We start from the raw sequence: 27,545 nt of genomic DNA on the forward strand, positions 1-27,545 counted from the left end.
CCATCTATAATATATTACAGTTGTCCTCTGTTCTCACAGGGGCTCCATCTATAATATATTACAGTTGTCCTCTGTTCTCACAGGGGCTCCATCTATAATATATTACAGTTGTCCTCTGTTCTCACAGGGGCTCCATCTATAATATATTACAGTTGTCCTCTGTTCTCACAGGGGCTCCATCTATAATATATTACATCAGTTGTCCTCTGTTCTCACAGGGGCTCCATCTATAATATATTACAGTTGTCCTCTGTTCTCACAGGGGCTCCATCTATAATATATTACATCAGTTGTCCTCTGTTCTCACAGGGGCCCCATCTATAATATATTACAGTTGTCCTCTGTTCTCACAGGGGCTCCATCTATAATATATTACAGTTGTCCTCTGTTCTCACAGGGGCCCCATCTATAATATATTACATCAGTTGTCCTCTGTTCTCACAGGGGCTCCATCTATAATATATTACATCAGTTGTCCTCTGTTCTCACAGGGGCCCCATCTATAATATATTACATCAGTTGTCCTCTGTTCTCACAGGGGCCCCATCTATAATATATTACAGTTGTCCTCTGTTCTCACAGGGGCCCCATCTATAATATATTACATCAGTTGTCCTCTGTTCTCACAGGGGCTCCATCTATAATATATTACATCAGTTGTCCTCTGTTCTCACAGGGGCCCCATCTATAATATATTACATCAGTTGTCCTCTGTTCTCACAGGGGCCCCATCTATAATATATTACAGTTGTCCTCTGTTCTCACAGGGGCCCCATCTATAATATATTACATCAGTTGTCCTCTGTTCTCACAGGGGCTCCATCTATAATATATTACAGTTGTCCTCTGTTCTCACAGGGGCCCCATCTATAATATATTACGCTAGTGTTCGGCCAACACATGCCCTCTTGGTAACGCAACACTTTGTGGTGTATGATACTCCGTGGCTGAGGGAGGAAAAAGGCATTTCCACCAATCCGCTGCAGTATAATAGGCGCTCTTCAGTGGTAAACACCTTGGAACATTGATGATGATGATGATGATAGCAGGACGTATGGGTTCGGGAAAGAGGTTAAAGTTCACTCAGATTACAATTACTGATGATAAAGTCATCTGTCAAGTATTTTCCTTTCTGTTTGATGATAATATATATTTATATAGTTAATTATAATTTTTCTGTTGTCTAATTTAGATCAAAGACCCAGAGGAGACCTGCTACATGTTACATAAGGAGGGCAGGAGAAGGCAGAGGGGTGGGGGGGGGGGGTCAAGGGGTCAAAGGATTAGGGGGGGTGATGTCAAAGGTTTCTCTCATGTTCTCCCATTGGTCAGGAAGTCTTCCCATGATGCTCTGAGGTGTGGACGGGACTGTCAGTCTCCTCTCTGCTTGCCGGAGATAGACGGCTAACACTGGACTCACAACGGACCACATGGGCACGCTCCAAAATAAAATGAGTCCTGTAGAAGAGACCGGACCGACCGGACCGACCTTACCGACCGGACCGACCGTACCGACTGTCGACCGGACCGACCGTACCGACCAACGAGACCGGACCGACCGGACCGACCAACGAGACAGTCATAACTAAAACGTTGAGTACAAATCTGTGAAGGAACTGCTTCTTCATTCACAGTTCGGTGGTTTATTACTATAGTACTACTTACTATAATATATGGTTTATTACCAGGACTGACGGTAAATAGTTTGAGGAGGTGTTGAGGAGCATGTTGCTCTTCCTGTTGTTGTCCTCTCTACTGGTTGAGTTTGAGGAGGTGTTGAGGAGCATGTTGCTCTTCCTGTTGTTGTTGTTGTCCTCTCTACTGGTTGAGTTTGAGGAGCATGTTGCTCTTCCTGTTGTTGTTGTCCTCTCTACTGGTTGAGTTTGAGGAGGTGCATGATGCTCTTCCTCTGCTGCCAAGGCAGCAGCTCCTCTTCCTGTGGCACTGTTGTTATTGTCCTCTCTGCTGGCTGGTTGGCTGGCTGCTATGCTGGCGGTCAGGGTGCTATTGCTCGGTAAGGTGCTCTCTGGTCTCTCCGTGACAGTGTTTGGAGGCTGGCTGGTTGGGCGAGGGGGCCTGGGACGGATGGGTACCAGAGGGCAGGGTATGGGCGATTGGTACCCCCCCTGGCACCATCCCCTCTAAGCCACCCGGGATCATCCCTGGAGCCATGCCCATCATGCCCGGCGGGTACCTAGGGAGAAGGAGGTTAGAGGTCAGAGTCAAAGGTCATCTGTAGTTCAGGCAGGCAATAGCGAAGCAGCCCAGAGCTGAAGATTCCTGAGTGATGAGGACAGACATCAGAGTAGTAGAAGACCTGTCTTCACCCAGAGACACATCTCTCTCTCTCCCTCTCTCTCTCTCTCTCTCTCTCTCTCTCTCTCTCTCTCTCTCTCTCTCTCTCTCTCACATCACACTGAAACAAATATGTTCAGTGCTAACACACATCAGTCTGGAGATTAACAAGCAAGAAGCAGACTGTCCATGTGAACGACGGGAAGTCATGTAGGTGACGTCATGCTTCCTGAACCACACACCTCCTCCTACTAGTGTCAACATCTAGATCTGCTTAGTGGAAGAGGGGGTTGGTATGTCTAATGGTAGAGGGGGTAGGTCTGTCTAATGGTAGATGGGGTCGGTCTGTCTAATGGTAGAGGGGGTTGGTCTGTCTAATGGTAGATGGGGTCGGTCTGTCTAATGGTAGAGGGGGTCGGTCTGTCTAATGGTAGAGGGGGTCGGTCTGTCTAATGGTAGAGGGGGTTGGTCTGTCTAATGGTAGAGGGGGTCGGTCTGTCTAATGGTAGAGGGGGTTGGTCTGTCTAATGGTAGAGGGGGTTGGTCTGTCTAATGGTAGAGGGGGTCAGTCTGTCTAATGGTAGAGGGGGTCGGTCTGTCTAATGGTAGAGGATTCGGTCTGTCTAATGGTAGAGGGGGTCAGTCTGTCTAATGGTAGAGGGGGTTGGTCTGTCTAATGGTAGATGGGGTCGGTCTGTCTAATGGTAGAGGGGGTTGGTCTGTCTAATGGTAGATGGGGTCGGTCTGTCTAATGGTAGAGGGGGTCGGTCTGTCTAATGGTAGAGGGGGTCGGTCTGTCTAATGGTAGAGGGGGTTGGTCTGTCTAATGGTAGAGGGGGTTGGTCTGTCTAATGGTAGAGGGGGTCGGTCTGTCTAATGGAAGAGGGGGTTGGTCTGTCTAATGGTAGATGGGGTCGGTCTGTCTAATGGTAGAGGGGGTTGGTCTGTCTAATGGTAGATGGGGTCGGTCTGTCTAATGGTAGAGGGGGTTGGTCTGTCTAATGGTAGATGGGGTCGGTCTGTCTAATGGTAGAGGGGGTCGGTCTGTCTAATGGAAGAGTGGGTTGGTCTGTCTAATGGTAGAGGGGGTTGGTCTGTCTAATGGTAGAGGGGGGTTGGTCTGTCTAATGGTAGAGGGGGTTGGTCTGTCTAATGGTAGAGGGGGTCAGTCTGTCTAATGGTAGAGGGGGTCGGTCTGTCTAATGGTAGAGGAATTCGGTCTGTCTAATGGTAGAGGGGGTCAGTCTGTCTAATGGTAGAGGGGGGTTGGTCTGTCTAATGGTAGAGGGGGTCGGTCTGTCTAATGGTAGAGGGGGTCGGTCTGTCTAATGGTAGAGGGGGTCGGTCTGTCTAATGGTAGAGGGGGTTCGGTCTGTCTAATGGTAGAGGAATTCGGTCTGTCTAATGGTAGAGGGGGTCGGTCTGTCTAATGGTAGAGGGGGTTGGTCTGTCTAATGGTAGAGGGGGTTGGTCTGTCTAATGGTAGAGGAGGTCGGTCTGTCTAATGGTAGAGGGGGTCGGTCTGTCTAATGGTAGAGGGGGTTGGTCTGTCTAATGGTAGAGGGGTTCGGTCTGTCTAATGGTAGAGGGGTTCGGTCTGTCTAATGGTAGAGGGGGTTCGGTCTGTCTAATGGTAGAGGAGGTCGGTCTGTCTGATGGTAGAGGGGGTCGGTCTGTCTAATGGAAGAGCGTATTAAATCTATGCAACAAGTGTGGACCTGTTGTCGCCTTAAGCTCCACAGGGAACACAGAGGAGTAATGGTTGAATAGAGCCCTGTGGAAGGAAGTCAAATCTACACAGAGGAGTAATGGTTGAATAGAGCCCTGCGGAAGGAAGTCAAATCTACACAGAGGAGTAATGGTTGAATAGAGCCCTGCGGAAGGAAGTCAAATCTACACAGAAGTTGGTTTATTTTTACACTAAAGGGATGTTTTAAGAGAACAGACCAGAGGGCCGTAACAACATTACAGTCCACAGCAAAAAGGTGAGAAACAGGGAGGTTCTAATCATAGAAATACATTCTGTAGATTGAATGGGAAGAACAGTTCTATAGATCATATTTCTACGGTTGTAGTATATCCAGGCCTGGCAGAAAGAGGCACCGCATCATCACACAGTATTTACCTGAGTGCCAATAGGTACTACATTTTGTCTTGAGGAACACCGGTTGTTAGGGCGTGCAGAGTTTGGTTGGCTTGGCTGCGTGAGAGAAGCACACGGAGGTGGACAGACTGAGATCAGATCAACATCCAGGGGAGGTCACATGGTGAAGGAGTAAGATGTAACGCTCTATCAGGGCTCTCCAACCCTGTTACCATGTTACCCAGTTACTAGACCCTGTTACCATGTTACCCTGTTACTATACCATTTTACACTGTTACTAGACCCTGTTACCCTGTTACCCTTTTACTAGACCCTGTTACCCTGTTATAGACCCTGTTACTAGACCATTTTACACTGTTACCATGTTACCCTGTTACTATACCATTTTACACTGTTACTAGACCCTGTTACCCTGTTACCCTTTTACTAGACCCTGTTACCCTGTTACCCTGTTACTAGACCCTGTTACCCTGTTACCCTGTTACTAGACCCTGTTACCCTGTTACCCTGTTACTAGACCCTGTTACCCTGTTATAGACCCTGTTACTAGACCCTGTTACCCTGTTAACATGTTACCCTGTTACTATACCATTTTACACTGTTACTAGACCCTGTTACCCTGTTACCCTTTTACTAGACCCTGTTACCCTGTTACCCTGTTACTATACCATTTTACACTGTTACTAGACCCTGTTCCCTGTTACTAGACCCTGTTACCCTGTTACCCTGTTACTAGACCATTTTACACTGTTACTAGACCCTGTTACCCTGTTACTAGACCATGTTACTAGACCATTTTACACTGTTACTAGACCATGTTCCCTGTTACTAGCCATTTTACACTGTTACTAGACCCTGTTCCCTGTTACTAGACCCTGTTACCCTGTTACTAGACCCTGTTACTAGACCCTGTTAGCCTGTTACTAGACCCTGTTACCAGACCCTGTTACCCTGTTACTAGACCCTGTTACCCTGTTACTAGACCCTGTTACCCTGTTACTAGACCCTGTTACCCTGTTACTAGACCCTTCTACACTGTTACTAGACCCTGTTACCCTGTTACTAGACCCTGTTACCCTGTTACCCTGTTACTAGACCCTGTTACCCTGTTACTAGACCCTGTTACCCTGTTACTAGACCCTGTTATCCTGTTACTAGACCCTGTTACCCTGTTACTAGACCCTGTTACCCTGTTACTAGGCCCTGTTACCCTGTTACTAGACCCTGTTACTAGACCCTGTTACCCTGTTACTATACCCTGTTACCCTGTTACTAGACCCTGTTACCCTGTTACTAGACCCTGTTACCCGGTTACTAGACCCTGTTACTAGACCCTGTTACCCTGTTACTAGACCCTGTTATCCTGTTACTAGACCCTGTTATCCTGTTACTAGACCCTGTTACCCTGTTACTAGACCCTGTTATCCTGTTACTAGACCCTGTTACACTGTTACTAGACCCTGTTACCCTGTTACTAGACCCTGTTACTAGACCCTGTTATCCTGTTACTAGACCCTGTTACCCTGTTACTAGACCCTGTTACCCGGTTACTAGACCCTGTTACTAGACCCTGTTACCCTGTTACTAGACCCTGTTACTAGACCCTGTTACCCTGTTACTAGACCCTGTTACCCTGTTACTAGACCCTGCTACTAGACCATGTTACCCTGTTACCCTGTTACCAGACCCTGTTACTAGACCCTGTTACCCTGTTACTAGACCCTGTTACTAGACCCTGTTGCCCTGTTACTAGACCCTGTTACTAGACACTGTTACTAGACCCTGTTACTAGACCCTGTTACTAGACCCTATTACCCTGTTACTAGACCCTGTTACCCTGTTACTAGACCATGTTACCCTGTTACTACAGCCTGTTACTAGACCCTGTTACCCTGTTACTAGACCCTGTTACTAGACCCTGTTATCCTGTTACTAGACCCTGTTACCCTGTACTAGACCCTGTTACACTCTTACTACACCCTGTTACACTCTTACTAGACCCTGTTACTAGACCCTGTTACCCTGTTACCCTGTTACTAGACCCTTTTACACTGTTACTAGACCCTGTTACCCTGTTACTAGACCTTGTTACTAGACCCTGTTACTAGACCCTGTTCCCCTATTACTAGACCCTGTTACACTGTTACTAGACCCTGTTACCCTGTTACTAGACACTGTTACTAGACCCTGTTATCCTGTTACTAGACCCTGTTACTAGACCCTGTTACCCTGTTACTAGACCCTGTTACCCTGTTACTAGACCCTGCTACTAGACAATGTTACCCTGTTACCCTGTTACCAGACCCTGTTACTAGACCCTGTTACCCTGTTACTAGACCCTGTTACTAGACCCTGTTGCCCTGTTACTAGACCTGTTACTAGACACTGTTACTAGACCCTGTTACTAGACCCTGTTACTAGACCCTATTACCCTGTTACTAGACCCTGTTACCCTGTTACTAGACCCTGTTACCCTGTTACTACAGCCTGTTACTAGACCCTGTTACCCTGTTACTAGACCCTGTTACTAGACCCTGTTATCCTGTTACTAGACCCTGTTACCCTGTTACTAGACCCTGTTACACTCTTACTACACCCTGTTACACTCTTACTAGACCCTGTTACTAGACCCTGTTACCCTGTTACTAGACCCTGTTACCCTGTTACCCTGTTACTAGACCCTTTTACACTGTTACTAGACCCTGTTACCCTGTTACTAGACCTTGTTACTAGACCCTGTTACTAGACCCTGTTCCCCTATTACTAGACCCTGTTACACTGTTACTAGACCCTGTTACCCTGTTACCCTGTTACTAGACCCTGTTACTAGACACTGTTACTAGACCCTGTTATCCTGTTACTAGACCCTGTTACCCCTGTTACTAGACCCTGTTACCCGGTTACTAGACCCTGTTACTAGACCCTGTTACCCTGTTACTAGACCCGTTACTAGACCCTGTTACCCTGTTACTAGACCCTGTTACCCTGTTACTAGACCCTGTTACACTCTTACTACACCCTGTTACCTCTACTAGACCCTGTTACTAGACCCTGTTACCCTGTTACTAGACCCTGTTACCCTGTTACCCTGTACTAGACCCTTTTACACTGTTACTAGACCCTGTTACCCTGTTACTAGACCTTGTTACTAGACCCTGTTCCCCTATTACTAGACCCTGTTACACTGTTACTAGACCCTGTTACCCTGTTACCCTGTTACTAGACCCTGTTACCCTGTTACTAGACCCTGTTACCCTGTTACTAGACCCTGTTATCCTGTTACTAGACCCTGTTACCCTGTTACTAGACCCTGTTACCCTGTTACTAGGCCCTGTTACCCTGTTACTAGACCCTGTTACCCTGTTACTATACACTGTTACCCTGGTTACTAGACCCTGTTACCCTGTTACTAGACCCTGTTACCCGGTTACTAGACCCTGTTACTAGACCCTGTTACCCTGTTACTAGACCCTGTTATCCTGTTACTAGACCCTGTTATCCTGTTACTAGACCCTGTTACCCTGTTACTAGACCCTGTTATCCTGTTACTAGACCCTGTTTACCCTGTTACTAGACCCTGTTACCCTGTTACTAGACCCTGTTTACTAGACCCTGTTATCCTGTTACTAGACCCTGTTACCCTGTTACTAGACCCTGTTACCCGGTTACTAGACCCTGTTACCCTGTTATAGACCCTGTTACTAGACCCTGTTACCCTGTTACTAGACCCTGTTACCTGTTACTAGACCCTGTTACCCTGTTACTAGACCCTGCTACTAGACCATGTTACCACTGTTACCCTGTTACCAGACCCTGTTACTAGACCCTGTTACCCTGTTACTAGACCCTGTTACCCTGTTACTAGACCCTGTTACTAGACACTGTTACTAGACCCTGTTACTAGACCCTGTTACTAGACCCTATTACCCTGTTACTACAGCCTAGTTACTAGACCCTGTTACCCTGTTACTAGACCCTGGTACCCTGTTACTACAGACGGTTACTAGACCCTGTTACCCTGTTACTAGACCCTGTTACCCTGTTACTAGACCCTGTTACCTGTTACTAGACCCTGTTACCCTGTTACTAGACCCTGTTACACTCTTACTACACCTGTTACACTCTTACTAGACCCTGTTACTAGACCCTGTTACCCTGTTACTAGACCCTGTTACCCTGTTACCCTGTTACTAGACCCTTTTACACTGTTACTAGACCCTGTTACCCTGTTACTAAGACCTTGTTACTAGACCCTGTTACTAGACCCTGTTCCCTATTACTAGCCCTGTTACACTGTTACTAGACCCTGTAACTGTTACTAGACCCTGTTACTACACCTGTACTAGAGCCTGTTACTAGACCCTGTTACTAGATCCTGTTAGTAGACCCTGTTACTAGACCCTGTTACCCTGTTACTAGACCCTGTTACCCTGGTTACTAGACCCTGTTACCCTGTTACTAGACCCTGTTACTAGACCCTGTTACTAGACCCTGTTACTAGATCATGTTACTAGACCCTGTTACTAGACCCTGTTACCCTGTTACTAGACCCTGTTACCTGTTACTAGACCCTGTTACCCTGTTACTAGACCCTGTTACTAGACCCTTTTACCCTGTTACCGGTTACCCTGTTTACTAGACCCTGTTACTAGACCCTGTTACTAGACCTCTGTTACTAGACCCTGTTACCCTGGTACTAGACCCTGTTACCCTGTTACTAGAGCCCTGTTACCCTGTTACTAGACCCTGTTACCCTGTTACTAGACCCTTCTACACTGTTACTAGACCCTGTTACCCTGTTACTAGACGCTGTTACCCTGTTACTAGACCCTGTTACCCTGTTACTAGACCCTGTTACCCTGTTACCCTGTTACTAGACCTGTTACCCTGTTACTAGACCCTGTTACCCTGTTACTAGACCCTGTTACCCTGTTACTAGACCCTGTTACCCTATTACCCTGTTACTAGACCCTGTTACCCTGTTACCAGACCCTGTTACCCTGTTACCAGACCCTGTTACTAGACCCTGTTACCCTGTTACTACACCCTGTTACACTCTTACTAGACCCTGTTACTAGACCCTGTTACTAGACCCTGTTACCCTGTTACTAGACCCTGTTACCAGACCCTGTTACCCTGTTACCCTGTTACTAGACCCTGTTACTAGACCCTGTTACTAGACCCTGTTACGAGACCCTGTTACTAGACCTTGTTACCCTGTTACTGTTACCCTGTTACTAGACCCTGTTACACTCTTACTACACCCTGTTACACTCTTACTAGACCCTGTTACTAGACCCTGTTACACTCTTACTACACCCTGTTACACTCTTACTAGACCCTGTTACTAGACCCTGTTACCCTGTTACTAGACCCTGTTACCCTGTTACTAGACCCTGTTACCCTGTTACTAGACCCTGTTACCCTGTTACTAGACCCTGTTACACTCTTACTACACCCTGTTACACTCTTACTAGACCCTGTTACTAGACCTGTTACACTCTTACTACACCCTGTTACACTCTTACTAGACCCTGTTACTAGACCCTGTTACTAGACCCTGTTCCCCTATTACTAGACCCTGTTACACTGTTACTAGACCCTGTTAAACTGTTACTAGACCCTGTTACCCTGTTACTAGACCTTGTTACTAGACCCTGTTACTAGACCCTGTTCCCCTATTACCAGACCCTGTTACACTGTTACTAGACCCTGTTAAACTGTTACTAGACCCTGTTAACTACACCCTGTTACTAGAGCCTGTTACTAGACCCTGTTACTAGATCCTGTTAGTAGACCCTGTTACTAGACCCTGTTACCCTGTTACTAGACCCTGTTACCCTGTTACTAGACCCTGTTACTAGACCCTGTTACTAGACCCTGTTACTAGATCATGTTACTAGACCCTGTTACTAGACCCTGTTACCCTGTTACTAGACCCTGTTATCCTGTTACTAGACCCTGTTACCCTGTTACTAGACCCTGTTACCCTGTTACTAGACCCTGTTACCCTGTTACCCTGTTACTAGACCCTGTTACTAGACCCTGTTACTAGACCCTGTTACTAGACCCTGTTACCCTGTTACTAGACCCTGTTACCCTGTTACTAGACCCTGTTACCCTGTTACTAGACCCTGTTACCCTGTTACTAGACCCTGTTACCCTGTTACTAGACCCTTCTACACTGTTACTAGACCCTTCTACATGGTTACTAGACCCTGTTACCCTGTTACTAGACCCTGTTACCCTGTTACCCTGTTACTAGACCCTGTTACCCTGTTACTAGACCCTGTTACCCTGTTACCCTGTTACCCTGTTACTAGACCCTGTTACCCTGTTACTAGACCCTGTTACCCTGTTACTAGACCCTGTTACCCTATTACCCTGTTACTAGACCCTGTTACCCTGTTACCAGACCCTGTTACCCTGTTACCAGACCCTGTTACTAGACCCTGTTACCCTGTTACTACAGCCTGTTACTAGACCTTGTTACCCTGTTACTGTTACCCTGTTACTAGACCCTGTTACACTCTTACTACACCCTGATACACTCTTACTAGACCCTGTTACTAGACCCTGTTACTAGACCATGTTACCCTGTTACTAGACCCTGTTACCCTGTTACTAGACCCTGTTACCCTGTTACTAGACCCTATTACTAGACCCTGTTACCCTGTTACTAGACCCTGTTACCAGACCCTGTTACCCTGTTACCCTTTACTAGACCCTGTTACTAGACCCTGTTACTAGACCCTGTTACGAGACCCTGTTACTAGACCTTGTTACCCTGTTACTGTTACCCTGTTACTAGACCCTGTTACACTCTTACTACACCCTGTTACACTCTTACTAGACCCTGTTACTAGACCCTGTTACACTCTTACTACACCCTGTTACACTCTTACTAGACCCTGTTACTAGACCCTGTTACCCTGTTACTAGACCCTGTTACCCTGTTACTAGACCCTCTTACCCTGTACTAGACCATGTTACCCTGTTACTAGACCCTGTTACACTCTTACTACACCCTGTTACACTCTTACTAGACCCTGTTACTAGACCCTGTTACACTCTTACTACACCCTGTTACACTCTTACTAGACCCTGTTACTAGACCATGTTACCCTGTTACTAGACCCTGTTACTAGACCCTGTTACCCTGTTACTAGATCCTTTTACACTGTTACTAGACCCTGTTACCCTGTTACTAGACCTTGTACTAGACCCTGTTACTAGACCCTGTTACTAGACCCTGTTACACTGTTACTAGACCCTGTTAAACTGTTACTAGACCCTGTTACTAGACCCTGTTACTAGAGCCTGTTACTAGACCCTGTTACTAGATCCTGTTAGTAGACCCTGTTACTAGACCCTGTTACCCTGTTACTAGACCCTGTTACCCTGTTACTAGACCCTGTTACCCTGTTACTAGACCCTGTTACTAGATCATGTTACTAGACCCTGTTACCAGACCCTGTTACCCTGTTACTAGACCCTGTTACCCTGTTACTAGACCCTGTTACCCTGTTACTAGACCCTGTTACCCTGTTACTAGACCCTGTTACCCTGTTACTGCTACCCTGTTACTAGACCCTGTTACCCTGTTACCCTGTTATAGACCCTGTTACCCTGTTACTAGACCCTGTTACTAGACCATGTTACCCTGTTACTAGACCCTGTTACCCTGTTACGCTGTTACTAGACCCTGTTTACTAGACCCTTTTACACTGTTACTAGACCCTGTTACCCTTTTACTAGACCTTGTTACCAGACCCTGTTACTAGACCCTGTTCCCCTGTTACTAGACCCTGTTACACTGTTACTAGACCCTGTTACCCTGTTACTAGACCCTGTTACTAGATCATGTTACTAGACCCTGTTACTAGACCCTGTTACCCTGTTACTAGACCCTGTTACCCTGTTACTAGACCCTGTTACTAGACCCTGTTACCCTGTTACTAGACCCTGTTACCCTGTTACTAGACCCTTTTACTAGACCCTGTTACCCTGTTACTGCTACCCTGTTACTAGACCCTGTTACCCTGTTACCCTGTTACTAGACCCTGTTACCCTGTTACTAGACCATGTTACCCTGTTACTAGACCCTGTTACCCTGTTACCCTGTTACTAGACCCTGTTACTAGACCCTTTTACACTGTTACTAGACCCTGTTACCCTTTTACTAGACCTTGTTACTAGACCCTGTTACTAGACCCTGTTCCCCTGTTACTAGACCCTGTTACACTGTTACTAGACCCTGTTACCCTGTTACTAGACCCTGTTACCCTGTTACCCTGTTACAAGACCCTGTTACCCTGTTACTAGACCCTGTTACTAGAGCCGGTTACTAGACCCTGTTACTAGATCCTGTTAGTAGACCCTGTTACTAGACCCTGTTACCCTGTTACTAGACCCTGTTACCCTGTTACTAGACCCTGTTACACTGTTACTAGACCCTGTTACCCTGTTACTAGACCCTGTTACCCTGTTACTAGACCCTGTTACTAGACCCTGTTACCCTGTTACTAGACCCTGTTACTAGACCCTGTTACCCTGTTACTAGACCCTGTTACTAGACCTTGTTGCTCTGTTACTAGACCCTGTTACCCTGTTACTAGACCCTGTTACTAGACCCTGTTACCCTGTTACTAGACCCTGTTACCCTGTTACTAGACCCTTTTACCCTGTTACCCTGTTAGTAGACCCTGTTACCCTGTTACTAGACCCTGTTACCCTGTTACTAGACCCTGTTACCCTGTTACCCTGTTACTAGACCCTGTTACCCTGTTACTAGACCCTGTTACCCTGTTACTAGACCCTGTTACCCTGTTACTAGACCCTGTTACCCTGTTACTAGACCCTGTTACCCTGTTACTAGACCCTGTTACCCTGTTACTAGACCCTGTTACCCTGTTACCAGACCCTGTTACTAAACCCTGTTACCCTGTTACTAGACCCTGTTACTAGATCCTGTTACTAGACCCTGTTACTAGACCCTGTTACCCTGTTACTAGACCCTGTTACTAGACATTGTTACCCTGTTACTAGACACTGTTACTAGACCCTGTTACTAGACCCTGTTACCCTGTTACCAGACCCTGTTACTAGACCCTGTTACCCTGTTACTACAGCCTGTTACTATACCCTGTTACCCTGTTACTAGACCCTGTTACTAGACCCATTACTAGACCCTGTTACCCTGTTAGTAGACCCTGTTACCCTGTTACTAGACCCTGTTACCCTGTTACTAGACCCTGTTACCCTGTTACTAGACCCTGTTACCCTGTACTAGACCCTGTTACTAGATCCTGTTAGTAGACCCTGTTACTAGACCCTGTTACCCTGTTACTAGACCCTGTTACTAGACCCTGTTATCCTGTTACTAGACCCTGTTACCCTGTTACTAGACCCTGTTACCCTGTTACTAGACCCTGTTACTAGACTCTGTTACTAGACCCTGTTACCCTGTTACTAGACCCTGTTACTAGACCCTGTTACCCTGTTACTAGACCCTGTTACCCTGTTACTAGACCCTTTTACCCTGTTACCCTGTTAGTAGACCCTGTTACCCTGTTACTAGACCCTGTTACCCTGTTACTAGACCCTGTTACCCTGTTACCCTGTTACTAGACCCTGTTACCCTGTTACTAGACCCTGTTACCCTGTTACTAGACCCTGTTACCCTGTTACTAGACCCTGTTACCCTGTTAACTAGACCCTGTTACCCTGTTACTAGACCCTGTTACCCTGTTACTAGACCCTGTACCCTGTTACCAGACCCTGTTACTAAACCCTGTTACCCTGTTACTAGACCCTGTTACTAGATCCTGTTACTAGACCCTGTTACTAGACCCTGTTACCCTGTTACTAGACCCTGTTACTAGACATTGTTACCCTGTTACTAGACACTGTTACTAGACCCTGTTACCCTGTTACCCAGACCCTGTTACTAGACCCTGTTACCCTGTTACTACAGCCTGTTACTATACCCTGTTACCCTGTACTAGACCCTGTACTAGACCCGTTACTAGACCCTGTTACCCTGTTAGTAGACCCTGTTACCCTGTTACTAGACCCTGTTACCCTGTTACTAGACCCTGTTACCCTGTTACTAGACCCTGTTACCCTGTTACTAGACCCTGTTACTAGATCCTGTTAGTAGACCCTGTTACTAGACCCTGTTACCCTGTTACTAGACCCTGTTACTAGACCCTGTTATCCTGTTACTAGACCTGTTACCCTGTTACTAGACCCTGTTACTAGACTCTGTTACTAGACCCTGTTACCCTGTTACTAGACCCTGTTACTAGACCCTCTTACCCTGTTACTAGACCCTGTTACTAACCCTGTTACCCTGTTACCTGACCCTGTTACTAGAGCTGTCCTGTTACTAGACTCTGTTACTAGACTCTGTTACTAGAGTCTGTTACTAGACTCTGTTACTAGACCCTGTTACTAGACCCTGTACCCTTTTACTAGACCCTGTTTACTACAGCTGTCCTGTTACTAGAGCTGTTCTGTTAAAATGGTATCTCTCCGGGAACAGGGAACAGGGTTGGAGTTAACACCTACAGGAGGGTATCTCTCCAGGAACAGGTTTGGAGTTCAAACCTACAGGAAGGAGGGTATCTCTCCAGGAACAGGGTTTGGAGTTAAAACCTACAGGAGGGTATCTCTCCAGGAACAGGGAACAGGTTTGGAGTTCAAACCTACAGGAATGAGGGTATCTCTCCAGGAACAGGGAACAGGTTTGGAGTTAAAACCTACAGGAAGGAGGGTATCTCTCCGGAACAGGGAACAGGTTTGGAGTTAAAACCTACAGGAAGGAGGGTATCTCTCCAGGAACAGGGAACAGGTTTGGAGTTCAAACCTACAGGAAGGAGGGTATCTCTCCAGGAACAGGGAACAGGGTTGGAGTTAAAACCTACAGGAAGGAGGGTATCTCTCCAGGAACAGGGAACAGGGTTGGAGTTAAAACCTACAGAAGGAGGGTATCTCTCCAGGAACAGGGAACAGGGTTGGAGTTAAAACCTACAGGAAGGAGGGTATCTCTCCAGGAACAGGGTTCTACTACATTCTAAGAAAAACATAACATTGACATCTCTATTCATGTTTCATTATCTCAAACCGTCTTTATGTGCCTGTAAATGTATTTCAGAAATGTATCTGACTGCCGTAAGGAACTAGTCAAGATATCCAGGACTATGGAAATAACTTTAGAAACCTATATGTCAAGTGGTGAAATGAGCAATAAAAATAAGATGATGTGTGTGTGTGTGTGTGTGTCACACAGTAGATGTCACACTTGTCGCTGTGCTTCCTCAGCCTACCTGTAGGCGGTGCCATTGAGCTCTGGGTGGACACCTTGCTGGTCATTACTGCCCACGGTCCTGTGGTCACAAAGAACTCCTTATTCACACAGTTTCTTAGGCTGTCAGGGATGCGGCCTGCGATGGAGAGAGAGAGAAAGTGGGGAGATGGAGGGAGGAGAGGGAGATAGATTAAGAAACGTGGAGAGAGAGGTATTGACACAGAGAGAGAGAGAGAGAGGTAAAGACAGAGAGAGAGAGGTAAAGAGAGAGACAGAGAGGTAAAGAGAAAGACAGAGAGAGGTAAAGACAGACAGAGAGGTAAAGAGAGAGACAGAGAGCGGTAAAGACACAGAGCGAGGTAAAGACAGAGAGAGAGAGAGAGAGAGAGGTAAAGACACAGAGCGAGGTAAAAGACAGAGAGAGAGAGAGAGAGAGAGGTAAAGACACAGAGCGAGGTAAAGACAGAGAGAGAGAGAGGTAAAGACACAGAGCGAGGTAAAGACAGAGAGAGAGAGAGAGGTAAAGACACCACAGAGAGAGAGAAGAGAGAGAGAGAGAGAGAGAGGGGTAAAGACAGAGAGAGGTAAAGAGAGAGACAGAGAGAGAGGTAATGACACAGAGCGAGGTAAAGACAGAGAGAGGTAAAGACACAAAGTGAGGTAAAATCAGAGAGAGAGAGGTAAATAGAGAGACAGAGAGAGAGGTAAAGACACAGAGCGAGGTAAAGACAGAGAGAGGTAAAGACAGAGAGAGTTAAAAATAGAGAGAGAGCGAGAGAGAGGTAAAGAGAGAGCGAGAGGTAAAGACAGAGCGAGAGGTAGAGAGAGGTAAAGAAGAGGAGAGGTAAAGCAGAGATAGAGGTAAAGACAGAGAGAGAGAGAGGTAAAGACAGAGAGAGGTAAAGACAGAGAGAGAGAGGTAAAGACAGAGAGAGGTAAAGACAGAGAAAGAGGTAAAGACAGAGAGAGAGGTAAAGACAGAGAGAGAGGTAAAGACAGAGAGAGAGAGGTAAAGACATAGAGAGGTAAAGACAGAGATAGAGGTAAAGACAGAGAGAGAGAGGTAAAGACAGAGAGAGAGAGGTAAAGACATAGAGAGAGAGGTAAAGACACACACAGAGAGAGAGAGAGAGAGAGAGAGAGAGAGAGAGAGAGGTAAAGACAGAGAGAGAGGTAAAGACAGAGAGAGGTAAAGAGAGAGACAGAGAGAGAGGTAAAGACAGAGAGAGAGGTAGAGAGAGAGGTAAAGAGAGAGAGAGAGAGGTAAAGACAGAGAGAGAGAGGTAAAGACAGAGATAGAGGTAAAGAGAGAGAGAGAGAGGTAAAGACAGAGAGAGAGAGAAAAAGACAGAGATAGAGGTAAAGACAGAGAGAGAGATGGGTAGATGTTAGCTATGGAATGGGTAGATGTTAGCTATGGGATGGGTAGATGTTAGCTATGGGATGGGTAGATGTTAGCTATGGGATGGGTAGATGTTAGCTATGGGATGGAGAGATGTTAGCTATGGGATGGGTAGATGTTAGCTATGGGATGGTAGATGTTAGCTATGGGATGGGTAGATGTTAGCTATGGGATGGAGAGATGTTAGCTATGGGATGGAGAGATGTTAGCTAATGGATGGGTAGATGTTAGCTATGGGATGGAGAGATGTGAGCTATGGAATGGAGAGATGTTAGCTAATGGATGGAGAGATGTTAGCTATGGGATGGAGAGATGTTAGCTAATGGATGGGTAGATGTTAGCTATGGGATGGAGAGATGTTAGCTAATGGATGGGTAGATGTTAGCTAATGAATGGAGAGATGTTAGCTATGGGATGGAGAGATGTTAGCTAATGGATGGGTAGATGTTAGCTATGGGATGGAGAGATGTTAGCTAATGGATGGGTAGATGTTAGCTATGGGATGGAGAGATGTTAGCTATGGAATGGAGAGATGTTAGCTATGGGATGGAGAGATGTTAGCTATGGATGGAGAGATGTTAGCTAATGGATGGAGAGATGTTAGCTATGGGATGGAGAGATGTTAGCTTAAGAAGGATAGAAATTCCACGAATTAACTTTTAACAAGGCACACATGTCAATTGAAATGCATTCCAGGTGACTAGCTCATGAAGCTGGTTGAGAGAATGCCAAGAGTGTGCAAAGCTGTCATCAAGGCAATCTCAATTATAAAATATATTTTTGATTTGTTTAACACTTTTTTTGGGTTACTACATGATTCCATATGTGTTATTTCATAGTTTTATTGTCTTCACTATTATTCTACAATGTAGAAAATAGTAAAAAATGTAATAAAAACCCTTGAATGAGAAGGTGTTGTAAAACCTTTGACCGGTAGTGTGGCCTGGCAACACAATCACTAATTAAAGTTGTTATTTCACAATGTGGATGTTATCTGGGAAGCAAGGGCTGGATCCCAAATGGCACCCTGTTCCCTATATAGTACACTACTTTATACTACAGCCCTATTCCCTATATAGGGCACTACTTTATACTGCAGCCCTATTCTCTATATAGTCCACTACTTTATACTACAGCCCTATTCCCTATAGAGTGCACTACTTTATACTACAGCCCTATTCCCTATATAGTGCACAAATTTATACTATGGCCCTATTCCCTATATAGTGCACTACTTTATACTACAGCCCTATTCCCTATATAGTGCACTACTATTGACATGAAGTCTGGTTTGAAGTTGTGTACTACAACCCTGCTGGGGAACAGGGTTCCTGACTAGTGAGGTGTTGGGGAACAGGGTTCCTGACTAGTGAGGTGCTGGGGAACAGGGTTCCTGACTAGTGAGGTGTTGGGGAACAGGGTTCCTGACTAGTGAGGTGCTGGGGAACAGGGTCCCTGACTAGTGAGGTGCTGGGGAACAGGGTTCCTGACTAGTGAGGTGCTGGGGAACAGGGTTCCTGACTAGTGAGGTGTTGGGGAACAGGGTTCCTGACTAGTGAGGTGCTGGGGAACAGGGTTCCTGACTAATGAGGTGCTGGGGAACAGGGTTCCTGACTAGTGAGGTGCTGGGGAACAGGGTTCCTGACTAGTGAGGTGTTGGGGAACAGGGTTCCTGACTAGTGAGGTGCTGGGGAACAGGGTTCCTGACTAATGAGGTGCTGGGGACAGGGTTCCTGACTAATGAGGTGCTGGGCAACAGGGTTCCTGACTAGTGAGGTGCTGGGGAACAGGGTTCCTGACTAGTGAGGTGCTGGGGAACAGGGTTCCTGACTAGTGAGGTGCTGGGGACAGGGTTCCTGACTAGTGAGGTGCTGTGGAACAGGGTTCCTGACTAGTGAGGTGCTGGGGAACAGGGTTCCTGACTAGTGAGGTGCTGTGGAACAGGGTTCCTGACTAGTGAGGTGCTGGGGAACAGGGTTCCTGACTAGTGAGGTGCTGGGGAACAGGGTTCCTGACTAGTGAGGTGCTGTGGAACAGGGTTCCTGACTAGTGAGATGACTAGTGAGGTGCTGGGGAACAGGGTTCCTGACTAGTGAGGTGCTGGGGAACAGGGTTCCTGACTAGTGAGGTGCTGGGGAACAGGATACCTGACTGGTGAGGTGCTGGGGATCATGGTTCCTGACTAGTGAGGTGCTGGGGAACAGGGTTCCTGACTAGTGAGGTGCTGGGGAACAGGGTCCCTGACTAGTGAGGTGCTGGGGAACAGGGTTCCTGACTAGTGAGGTGCTGGGGAACATGGTTCCTGACTAGTGAGGTGCTGGGGACCAGGGTTCCTGACTAGTGAGGTGCTGGGGAACAGGGTTCCTGACTAGTGAGGTGCTGGGGAACAGGGATCCTGACTGGTGAGGTGCTGGGGACCATGGTTCCTGACTAGTGAGGTGCTGGGGAACAGGATCCCTGACTAGTGAGGTGCTGGGGGACAGGGTTCCTGACTAGTGAGGTGCTGGGGAACAGGGTCCCTGACTAGTGAGGTGCTGGGGAACAGGGTTCCTGACTAATGAGGTGCTGGGGAACAGGGTTCCTGACTAGTGAGGTGCTGGGGAACAGGGTTCGTGACTAGTGAGGTGCTGTGGAACAGGGTTCCTGACTAGTGAGGTGCTGGGGAACAGGGTTCCTGACTAGTGAGGTGCTGGGGAACAGGGTTCCTGACTAGTGAGGTGCTGGGGACCAGGGTTCCTGACTAGTGAGGTGCTGGGGATACAGGCGTACCGCTGATGGCTCTTCGTATCTCGGTGGCAGCTGCCTCTCTCATCTCCAGAGAAGCCTGTTCACTGTACCAGGCTGTGTGTGGTGTACAGATCAGGTTGGGAGCATCCTTCAGAGGGCCTGTAGCAAAACTAGAGAGAGGGGAGGGTTGGGGGGGGTGTGTGGGGGGGTTGTAGAGAGAACAAGTATCAGACCCAAATCAGGCAGTGGCCTCTTCATCTAATCTCCTTTCCTCATCTCCTCCTTTCATCTCCTCCCTTCATTTCCTCCTCTCTTCATCTCCTCCTCTCTTAATTTCCTCTCTTCATCTCCTCTCTTCATCTCCTCTCCATCCCTGAGATGCTGAGACTTCCTCTCCTTCTTCCCTCAGTCCTCCCAACTCACCCTCTGGTGCCCTGGTCCTAGGGTTGTGTGTGAAGGTGTCACTGATATGAGCCACTGTAGTGTGGGATTACAGGTCCTCTGTTGATGTCTTGTTGATGTGTGTTCACAGTAGAACCATATCTCCCTGACAACATATCGCCTGACAACATATCTCCCTGACAACATATCGCCTGACACCATATCTCCCTGACACCATAACTCCCTGACACCATATCTCCCTGACACCATATCTCCCTGACACCATATCTCCCTGACACCATGTCTCCCTGACACCATAACTCCCTGACAACATAACTCCCTGACAACATAACTCCCTGTCAACATATCTCCCTGGCAACATATCTCCCTGTCAACATATCTCCATGACAACATAACTCCCTGACAACATAACTCCCTGACACCTGAAGGGTTCTATCTCGTGCACTGTGTGTCTCACCTGAAGGGTTCTATCTCGTGCACGTCCAGGGCAGCGCCACGTATCCTCCCCTCCTTCAGGGCCTGAGCCAGGGCCTTCTCATCCACCAGCCCTCCCCTCGCTGCATTCACCAGGAACGCTCCCTGACGCATCTAGAAGGGTCGGGGGGGAGAGAGAAATATAAGAGAGAGAGAAGAGGGGGGGGATTGATTTTGTCTAAAGAGGGGCGCCACCAACATGTAGTTTTTACAAAGAATTTGTTTGCGTCCTTCTTTTAAGTATCTTAATACAGATGACCTACTGATAGAGCTGGAGAAGAGAGACTAGAATAGAGATGACCTACTGATAGAGCTGGAGAAGAGAGACTAGAATAGAGATGACCTACTGATAGAGCTGGAGAAGAGAGACTAGAATAGAGATGACCTACTGATAGAGCTGGAGAAGAGAGAATAGAGATGACCTACTGATAGAGCTGGAGAAGAGAGACTAGAATAGAGATGACCTACTGATAGAGCTGGAGAAGAGAGACTAGAATAGAGATGACCTACTGATAGAGCTGGAGAAGAGAGACTAGAATAGAGATGACCTACTGATAGAGCTGGAGAAGAGAGACTAGAATAGAGATGACCTACTGATAGAGCTGGAGAAGAGAGACTAGAATAGAGATGACCTACTGATAGAGCTGGAGAAGAGAGACTAGAATAGAGATGACCTACTGATAGAGCTGGAGAAGAGAGACTATAATAGAGATGACCTACTGATAGAGCTGGAGAAGAGAGACTAGAATAGAGATGACCTACTGATAGAGCTGGAGAAGAGAGACTAGAATAGAGATGACCTACTGATAGAGCTGGAGAAGAGAGACTAGAATAGAGATGACCTACTGATAGAGCTGGAGAAGAGAGACTAGAATAGAGATGACCTACTGATAGAGCTGGAGAAGAGAGACTAGAATAGAGATGACCTACTGATAGAGCTGGAGAAGAGAGACTAGAATAGAGATGACCTACTGATAGAGCTGGAGAAGAGAGACTAGAATAGAGATGACCTACTGATAGAGCTGGAGAAGAGAGACTATAATAGAGATGACCTACTGATAGAGCTGGAGAAGAGAGACTAGAATACAGATGACCTACTGATAGAGCTGGAGAAGAGAGACTAGAATAGAGATGACCTACTGATAGAGCTGGAGAAGAGAGACTAGAATAGAGATGACCTACTGATAGAGCTGGAGAAGAGAGACTAGAATAGAGATGACCTACTGATAGAGCTGGAGAAGAGAGACTAGAATAGAGATGACCTACTGATAGAGCTGGAGAAGAGACACTATAATAGAGATGACCCACTGATAGAGCTGTAGAAGAGCCTAGAATGTCTTTGACGCTCCACTGAATGGTCTACTGAAGACATGACAAGCCGAGCACCTGGGCAACACATGCACACGCATATGCAAATATGTCTGTCTCATCCCCATGGAGACACATCTACACCTGAGGAAAATCAGCTCTGAAGGATGACTGTCAAAGGTTCTTTAAGAGTTGTGTGCTTGAGTACGTCCCAAATTGAACCCTATTCCCTTGATAGTGCACTACTTGGCTCAGCTCACATAGTTGGCTGTAGATGGGGACATCCCAAATGGAACTCTATTCCCTTGATAGTGCACTACTTGGCTCAGCTCACATAGTTGGCTGTAGATGGGGACATCCCAAATGAACCCTAGTCCCAAATGGGACCCTATTCCCTTGATAGGGCACTACGTTGAGGACAAGATGACAGTTGATAACTATACTGTACACAACAAAAATAAATAAAAAACTGCTAGCGAGAAAAACAACAGCCCCAGAAAAATCCAATTAATATTCTTGGAAGAAACTGTAATCCCTTAAATCTAGATACAATACGAAATCCACGACATGAAAAGCCCTCGCACTGTCAGTCATCCTTTTATTACACACACACACACGCGCACACACACACACACACACACACACACACACACACACACCACACACACACACACACACACACACACACACACACACACACACGATAAGAAAATGCAGGCTTGAGAGAACAATGAAGAAGAGACACCAGGAGAGGAGTTAAGGACTGGGTTAAGAGATAGAGCCATCTCTATTCTGTTGTTCTCCTTCAGACAGCTCTTCAATGCTCTCTCTCTCTCTCTGTCTCTCAGATGTGAAGTCAACCAGAAAGAATAGGAGGAAGCTGAGATAAGAGGTGTAATTCTCCTCTCCTCCACCAGGTGGCAGACCAGACAGACCAGATGGGGTATTGTAGTTTTGACAGCAGCTCTGAGCAGTGAAGTCAACCAGAAAGAATAGGAGGAAACTGAGATAAGAGGTGTAATTCTCCTCTCCTCCACCAGGTGACAGACCAGATGGGGTATTGTAGTTTTGACAGCAGCTCTGAGCAGTGAAGCCAACCTGAGAGAGTCAGAGGAAGCTGAGATAAGAGGTGTAATTCTCCTCTCCTCCACCAGGTGGCAGACCAGACAGACCAGATGGGGTATTGTAGTTTTGACAGCAGCTCTGAGCAGTGAAGTCAACCTGAGAGAGTCAGAGTAAACTGAGATAAGAGGTGTAATTCTCCTCTCGTCCACCAGGTGGCAGACCAGACAGACCAGATGGGTTATTGTAGTTTTGACAGCAGCTCTGAGCAGTGAAGTCAACCTGAGAGAGTCAGAGTAAACTGAGATAAGAGGTGTAATTCTCCTCTCGTCCACCAGGTGGCAGACCAGACAGACCAGATGGGGTATTGTAGTTTTGACAGCAGCTCTGAGCAGTGAAGTCAACCTGAGAGAGTCAGAGTAAACTGAGATAAGAGGTGTACTTCTCCTCTCGTCCACCAGGTGGCAGACCAGACAGACCAGATGGGGTATTGTAGTTTTGACAGCAGCTCTGAGCAGTGAAGTCAACCTGAGAGAGTCAGAGTAAACTGAGATAAGAGGTGTAATTCTCCTCTCGTCCACCAGGTGGCAGACCAGACAGACCAGATGGGGTATTGTAGTTTTGAAAGCAGCTCTGAGCAGTGAAGTCAACCTGAGAGAGTCAGAGTAAACTGAGATAAGAGGTGTAATTCTCCTCTCCTCCACCAGGTGGCAGACCAGACAGACCAGATGGGGTATTGTAGTTTTGACAGCAGCTCTAAGTAGTGAAGTCAACCTGAGAGAGTCAGAGTAAACTGAGATAAGAGGTGTAATTCTCCTCTCCTCCACCAGGTGGCAGACTAGATGGGGTATTGTTGTATTGATAGCAGCTCTAAGCAGTGAAGTCAACCTGAGAGAGTCAGAGTAAACTGAGATAAGAGGTGTAATTCTCCTCTCTTCCACCAGGTGGCAGACTAGACAGGGTCTGGTGTTATTGTATTAACACAGCAATAACATTTCCTCTCTGTGATTCTCAGCCAGTGGTGCAAAGTACTTAAGTAAAAATACTTTAAAGTACTACTACTAAGTACTACTACTAAAGTACTACTACTAAGTACTACTACTAAAGTACTACTACTAAGTACTACTACTAAAGTACTACTACTAAAGTACTACTACTAAGTACTACTACTAAAGTACTACTACTAAAGTACTACTACTAAAGTACTACTACTAAGTACTACTACTAAAGTACTACTACTAAAGTACTACTACTAAGTACTACTACTAAAGTACTACTACTAAAGTACTACTACTAAAGTACTACTAAAGTACTACTACTAAAGTACTACTACTAAAGTACTACTACTAAGTACTACTACTAAGTACTACTACTAAGTACTACTACTAAAGTACTACTACTAAAGTACTACTACTAAGTACTACTACTAAAGTACTACTACTACTAAAGTACTACTACTAAGTACTACTACTAAAGTACTTAAGTCGTTTTCTGGGGATCTGTACTTTACAATTTATATTTTTGACAACGTTTACATCACGACATATGAGGATAATACAGTGCCACTGTCGCAGCCCGCTAACAAGGACTGCCCCCCCCCCTCTCCTTCTCCTAACCCTAACAAGGACTGCCCCCCCCTCCTCTCCTTCTCCTAACCCTAACAAGGACTGCCCCCCCCCTCCTCTCCTTCTCCGTGGCCCGACGTGAGTAAAACATTTAAATGTGTTAAACCTCGCAAGGCTGCCGGCCCAGACGGCATCCCCAGCCGCGCCCTCAGAGCATCCGCAGACCAGCTGGCTGGTGTGTTTACGGACATATTCAATCAATCCCTATCCCAGTCTGCTGTTCCCACATGCTTCAAGATGGCCACCATTGTTCTTGTACCAAAGAAGGCAAAGATAGTCATTTAGTTCAGTTATCGCCCCGTAGCACTCACTTCTGTCATCATGAAGTGCTTTGAGAGTCAAGGACCATATCACCTCCACCCTACCTGACACCCTAGACCCACTCCAATTTGCTTACCGCCCAAGTAGGTCCTCAGACGATGCAATCTCAACCACACTGCACACTGCCCTAACCCATCTGGACAAGAGGAATACCTATGTGAGAATGCTGTTCATCGACTACAGCTCAGCATTTAACACCATAGTTCCCTCCAAGCTCATCACCAAGCTCGAGACCCTGGGTCTCGACCCCGCCCTGTGCAACTGGGTACTGGACTTCCTGACGGGCCACCCCCAGGTGGTGAAGGTAGGAAACAACATCTCCACTTTGCTGACCCTCAACACTGGGGCCCTACAAGGGTGCGTTCTGAGCCCTCTCCTGTACTCCCTGTTCACTCATGACTACGTGGCCATGCACGCCTCCAACTCAGTCATCAAGTTTGCAGACAACACTACTGTAGTAGGCTTGATTACCAACAACGACGAGACGGCCTACAGGGAGGAGGTGAGGGCCCTCGGAGTGTGGTGTCAGGAAAATAACCTCACACTCAATGTCAACAAAACAAAGGAGATGATTGTGGACTTCAGGAAACAGCAGAGGGAACACCCCCCTATCCACATCGATGGAACAGTAGTGGAGAGGGTAGCAAGTTTTAAGTTCCTCGGCATACACATCACAGACAAACTGAATTGGTCCACTCACACAGACAGCATCGTGAGGAAGGCGCAGCAGCGCCTCTTCAACCTCAGGAGGCTGAAGAAATATGGCTTGTCACCTAAGACCCTCACAAACTTTTACAGATACACAATCGAGAGCATCTTGTCGGGCTGTATCACCGCCTGGTACGGCAACTGCTCCTCCCACAACCGTAAGGCTCTCCAGAGGGTAGTGAGGTCTGCACAACGCATCACCGGGGGCAAACTACCTGCCCTCCAGGACACCTACACCACCCGATGTCACAGGAAGGCCATAAAGATCATCAAGGACAACAACCACCCGAGCCACTGCCTGTTCACCCCGCTACCATCCAGAAGGCGAGGTCAGTACAGGTGCATCAAAGTAGGGACCGAGAGACTGAAAAACAGCTTCTATCTCAAGGCCATCAGACTGTTAAACAGCTTCTATCTCAAGGCCATCAGACTGAAAAACAGCTTCTATCTCAAGGCCATCAGACTGTTAAACAGCTTCTATCTCAAGGCCATCAGACTGTTAAACAGCTTCTATCTCAAGGCCATCAGACTGTTAAACAGCTTCTATCTCAAGGCCATCAGACTGTTAAACAGCTTCTATCTCATAGCCATCAGACTGATAAACAACCATCACTAACTCAGAGAGGCTGCTGCCTACATACAGACTCGTTTCTCTGGACACTACACTGAGACCCAATCACTGGACACTACACTGAGACCCAATCACTGGACACTTTAATAAATGGATCACTAGTCACTTTATAAAATATATAATGCCACTTTAATAATGTTTACATATCTTACATTACTCATATCATATGACTACCGTTCAACAGTTTGAGGTCACCTTGTTTTTGAAAGAAAAGCTCATTGTTTATCCATTAAAATAACATCAAATTGATCATAAATACAGTGTAGACATTGTTACTGTTGTAAATGACTATTGTAGCTGGAAACGGTTGATTTTTAATGGAATATCTACATAGACGTACAGAGGCCCGTTATCAGCAACCATCACTCCTGTGTTCCCAATGACACGTTGTGTTAGCTAAGCAAAGTTTATCATTTTAAAAGGCTAATTGATCATTAGAAAACCCTTTTGCGATTATATTAGCACAGCTGAAAACTGTTGTTCTGATTAAAGAAGCAATAAAACTGGCCTTTAGACTAGTTGAGTATCTGGAGCATCAGCATTTATGGGTTAAATTACAGGCTCAAAATGTCCCAAAACAAAGACCTTTGTTCTGAAACCCTATTCCATGCGAGAAATTGCCAAGAAACTGAAGATCTGGTACAACGCTGTGTACTACTACTCCCTTCACAGAACAGAGCAAACTGGCTCTAACCAGAATAGAAAGAGGAGTGGGAGGCCCCGGTGCACAACTGAGCAAGAGGACAAGTACATTAGAGTGTCTAGTTTGAGAAACCGATGCCTCACAAGTCCTCAACAGGCAGCTTAATGAAATAGTACCCACAAAACACCAGTCTCAACGTCAACAGTGAAGAGGTGACTCTGGGATGCTGGCCTTCTCGGCAGAGTTGGTAGTTTATAATGATAATATATAATATATATAAGGATGATGACGTGTTCAGGACAGTCTGAGGAATAACTATATGAATTAATAACTCATATTAATAACTATATGAATGAATAACTCATTAATAACTCATTAATAACTATATGAATGAATAACTCATATTAATAACTATATGAATTAATAACTCATATCAATAACTGAATGAATTAATAACCCATAGTAAACTATACAAATTAATAACTCATATTAATAACTATATGAATGAATAACTCATTAATAACTATATGAA

At 46.3% G+C, this 27,545-nt stretch overlaps 1 protein-coding gene across 1 annotated transcript in view; it reads right to left on the reverse strand.

The window, feature by feature from the left end:
- Nucleotides 1–1,262: 1,262 nt before the first annotated feature.
- The window catches only part of LOC116371904 (uncharacterized), a 79,443-nt gene continuing 53,160 nt past the window's right edge, over nt 1,263–27,545 (reverse strand). Inside the window, 5 exon segments of the mRNA XM_031821045.1 lie at nt 1,263–2,194; nt 15,730–15,763; nt 15,766–15,846; nt 19,882–20,009; nt 20,699–20,829. Coding sequence (XP_031676905.1) covers nt 2,005–2,194; nt 15,730–15,763; nt 15,766–15,846; nt 19,882–20,009; nt 20,699–20,829 — 564 coding nt within the window. The 3' untranslated portion in view covers nt 1,263–2,004.

This window comes from Oncorhynchus kisutch, unplaced genomic scaffold (genome assembly GCF_002021735.2).
Source record: "Oncorhynchus kisutch isolate 150728-3 unplaced genomic scaffold, Okis_V2 scaffold3820, whole genome shotgun sequence".
Classification (NCBI taxonomy): Eukaryota; Metazoa; Chordata; class Actinopteri; order Salmoniformes; family Salmonidae; genus Oncorhynchus; species Oncorhynchus kisutch.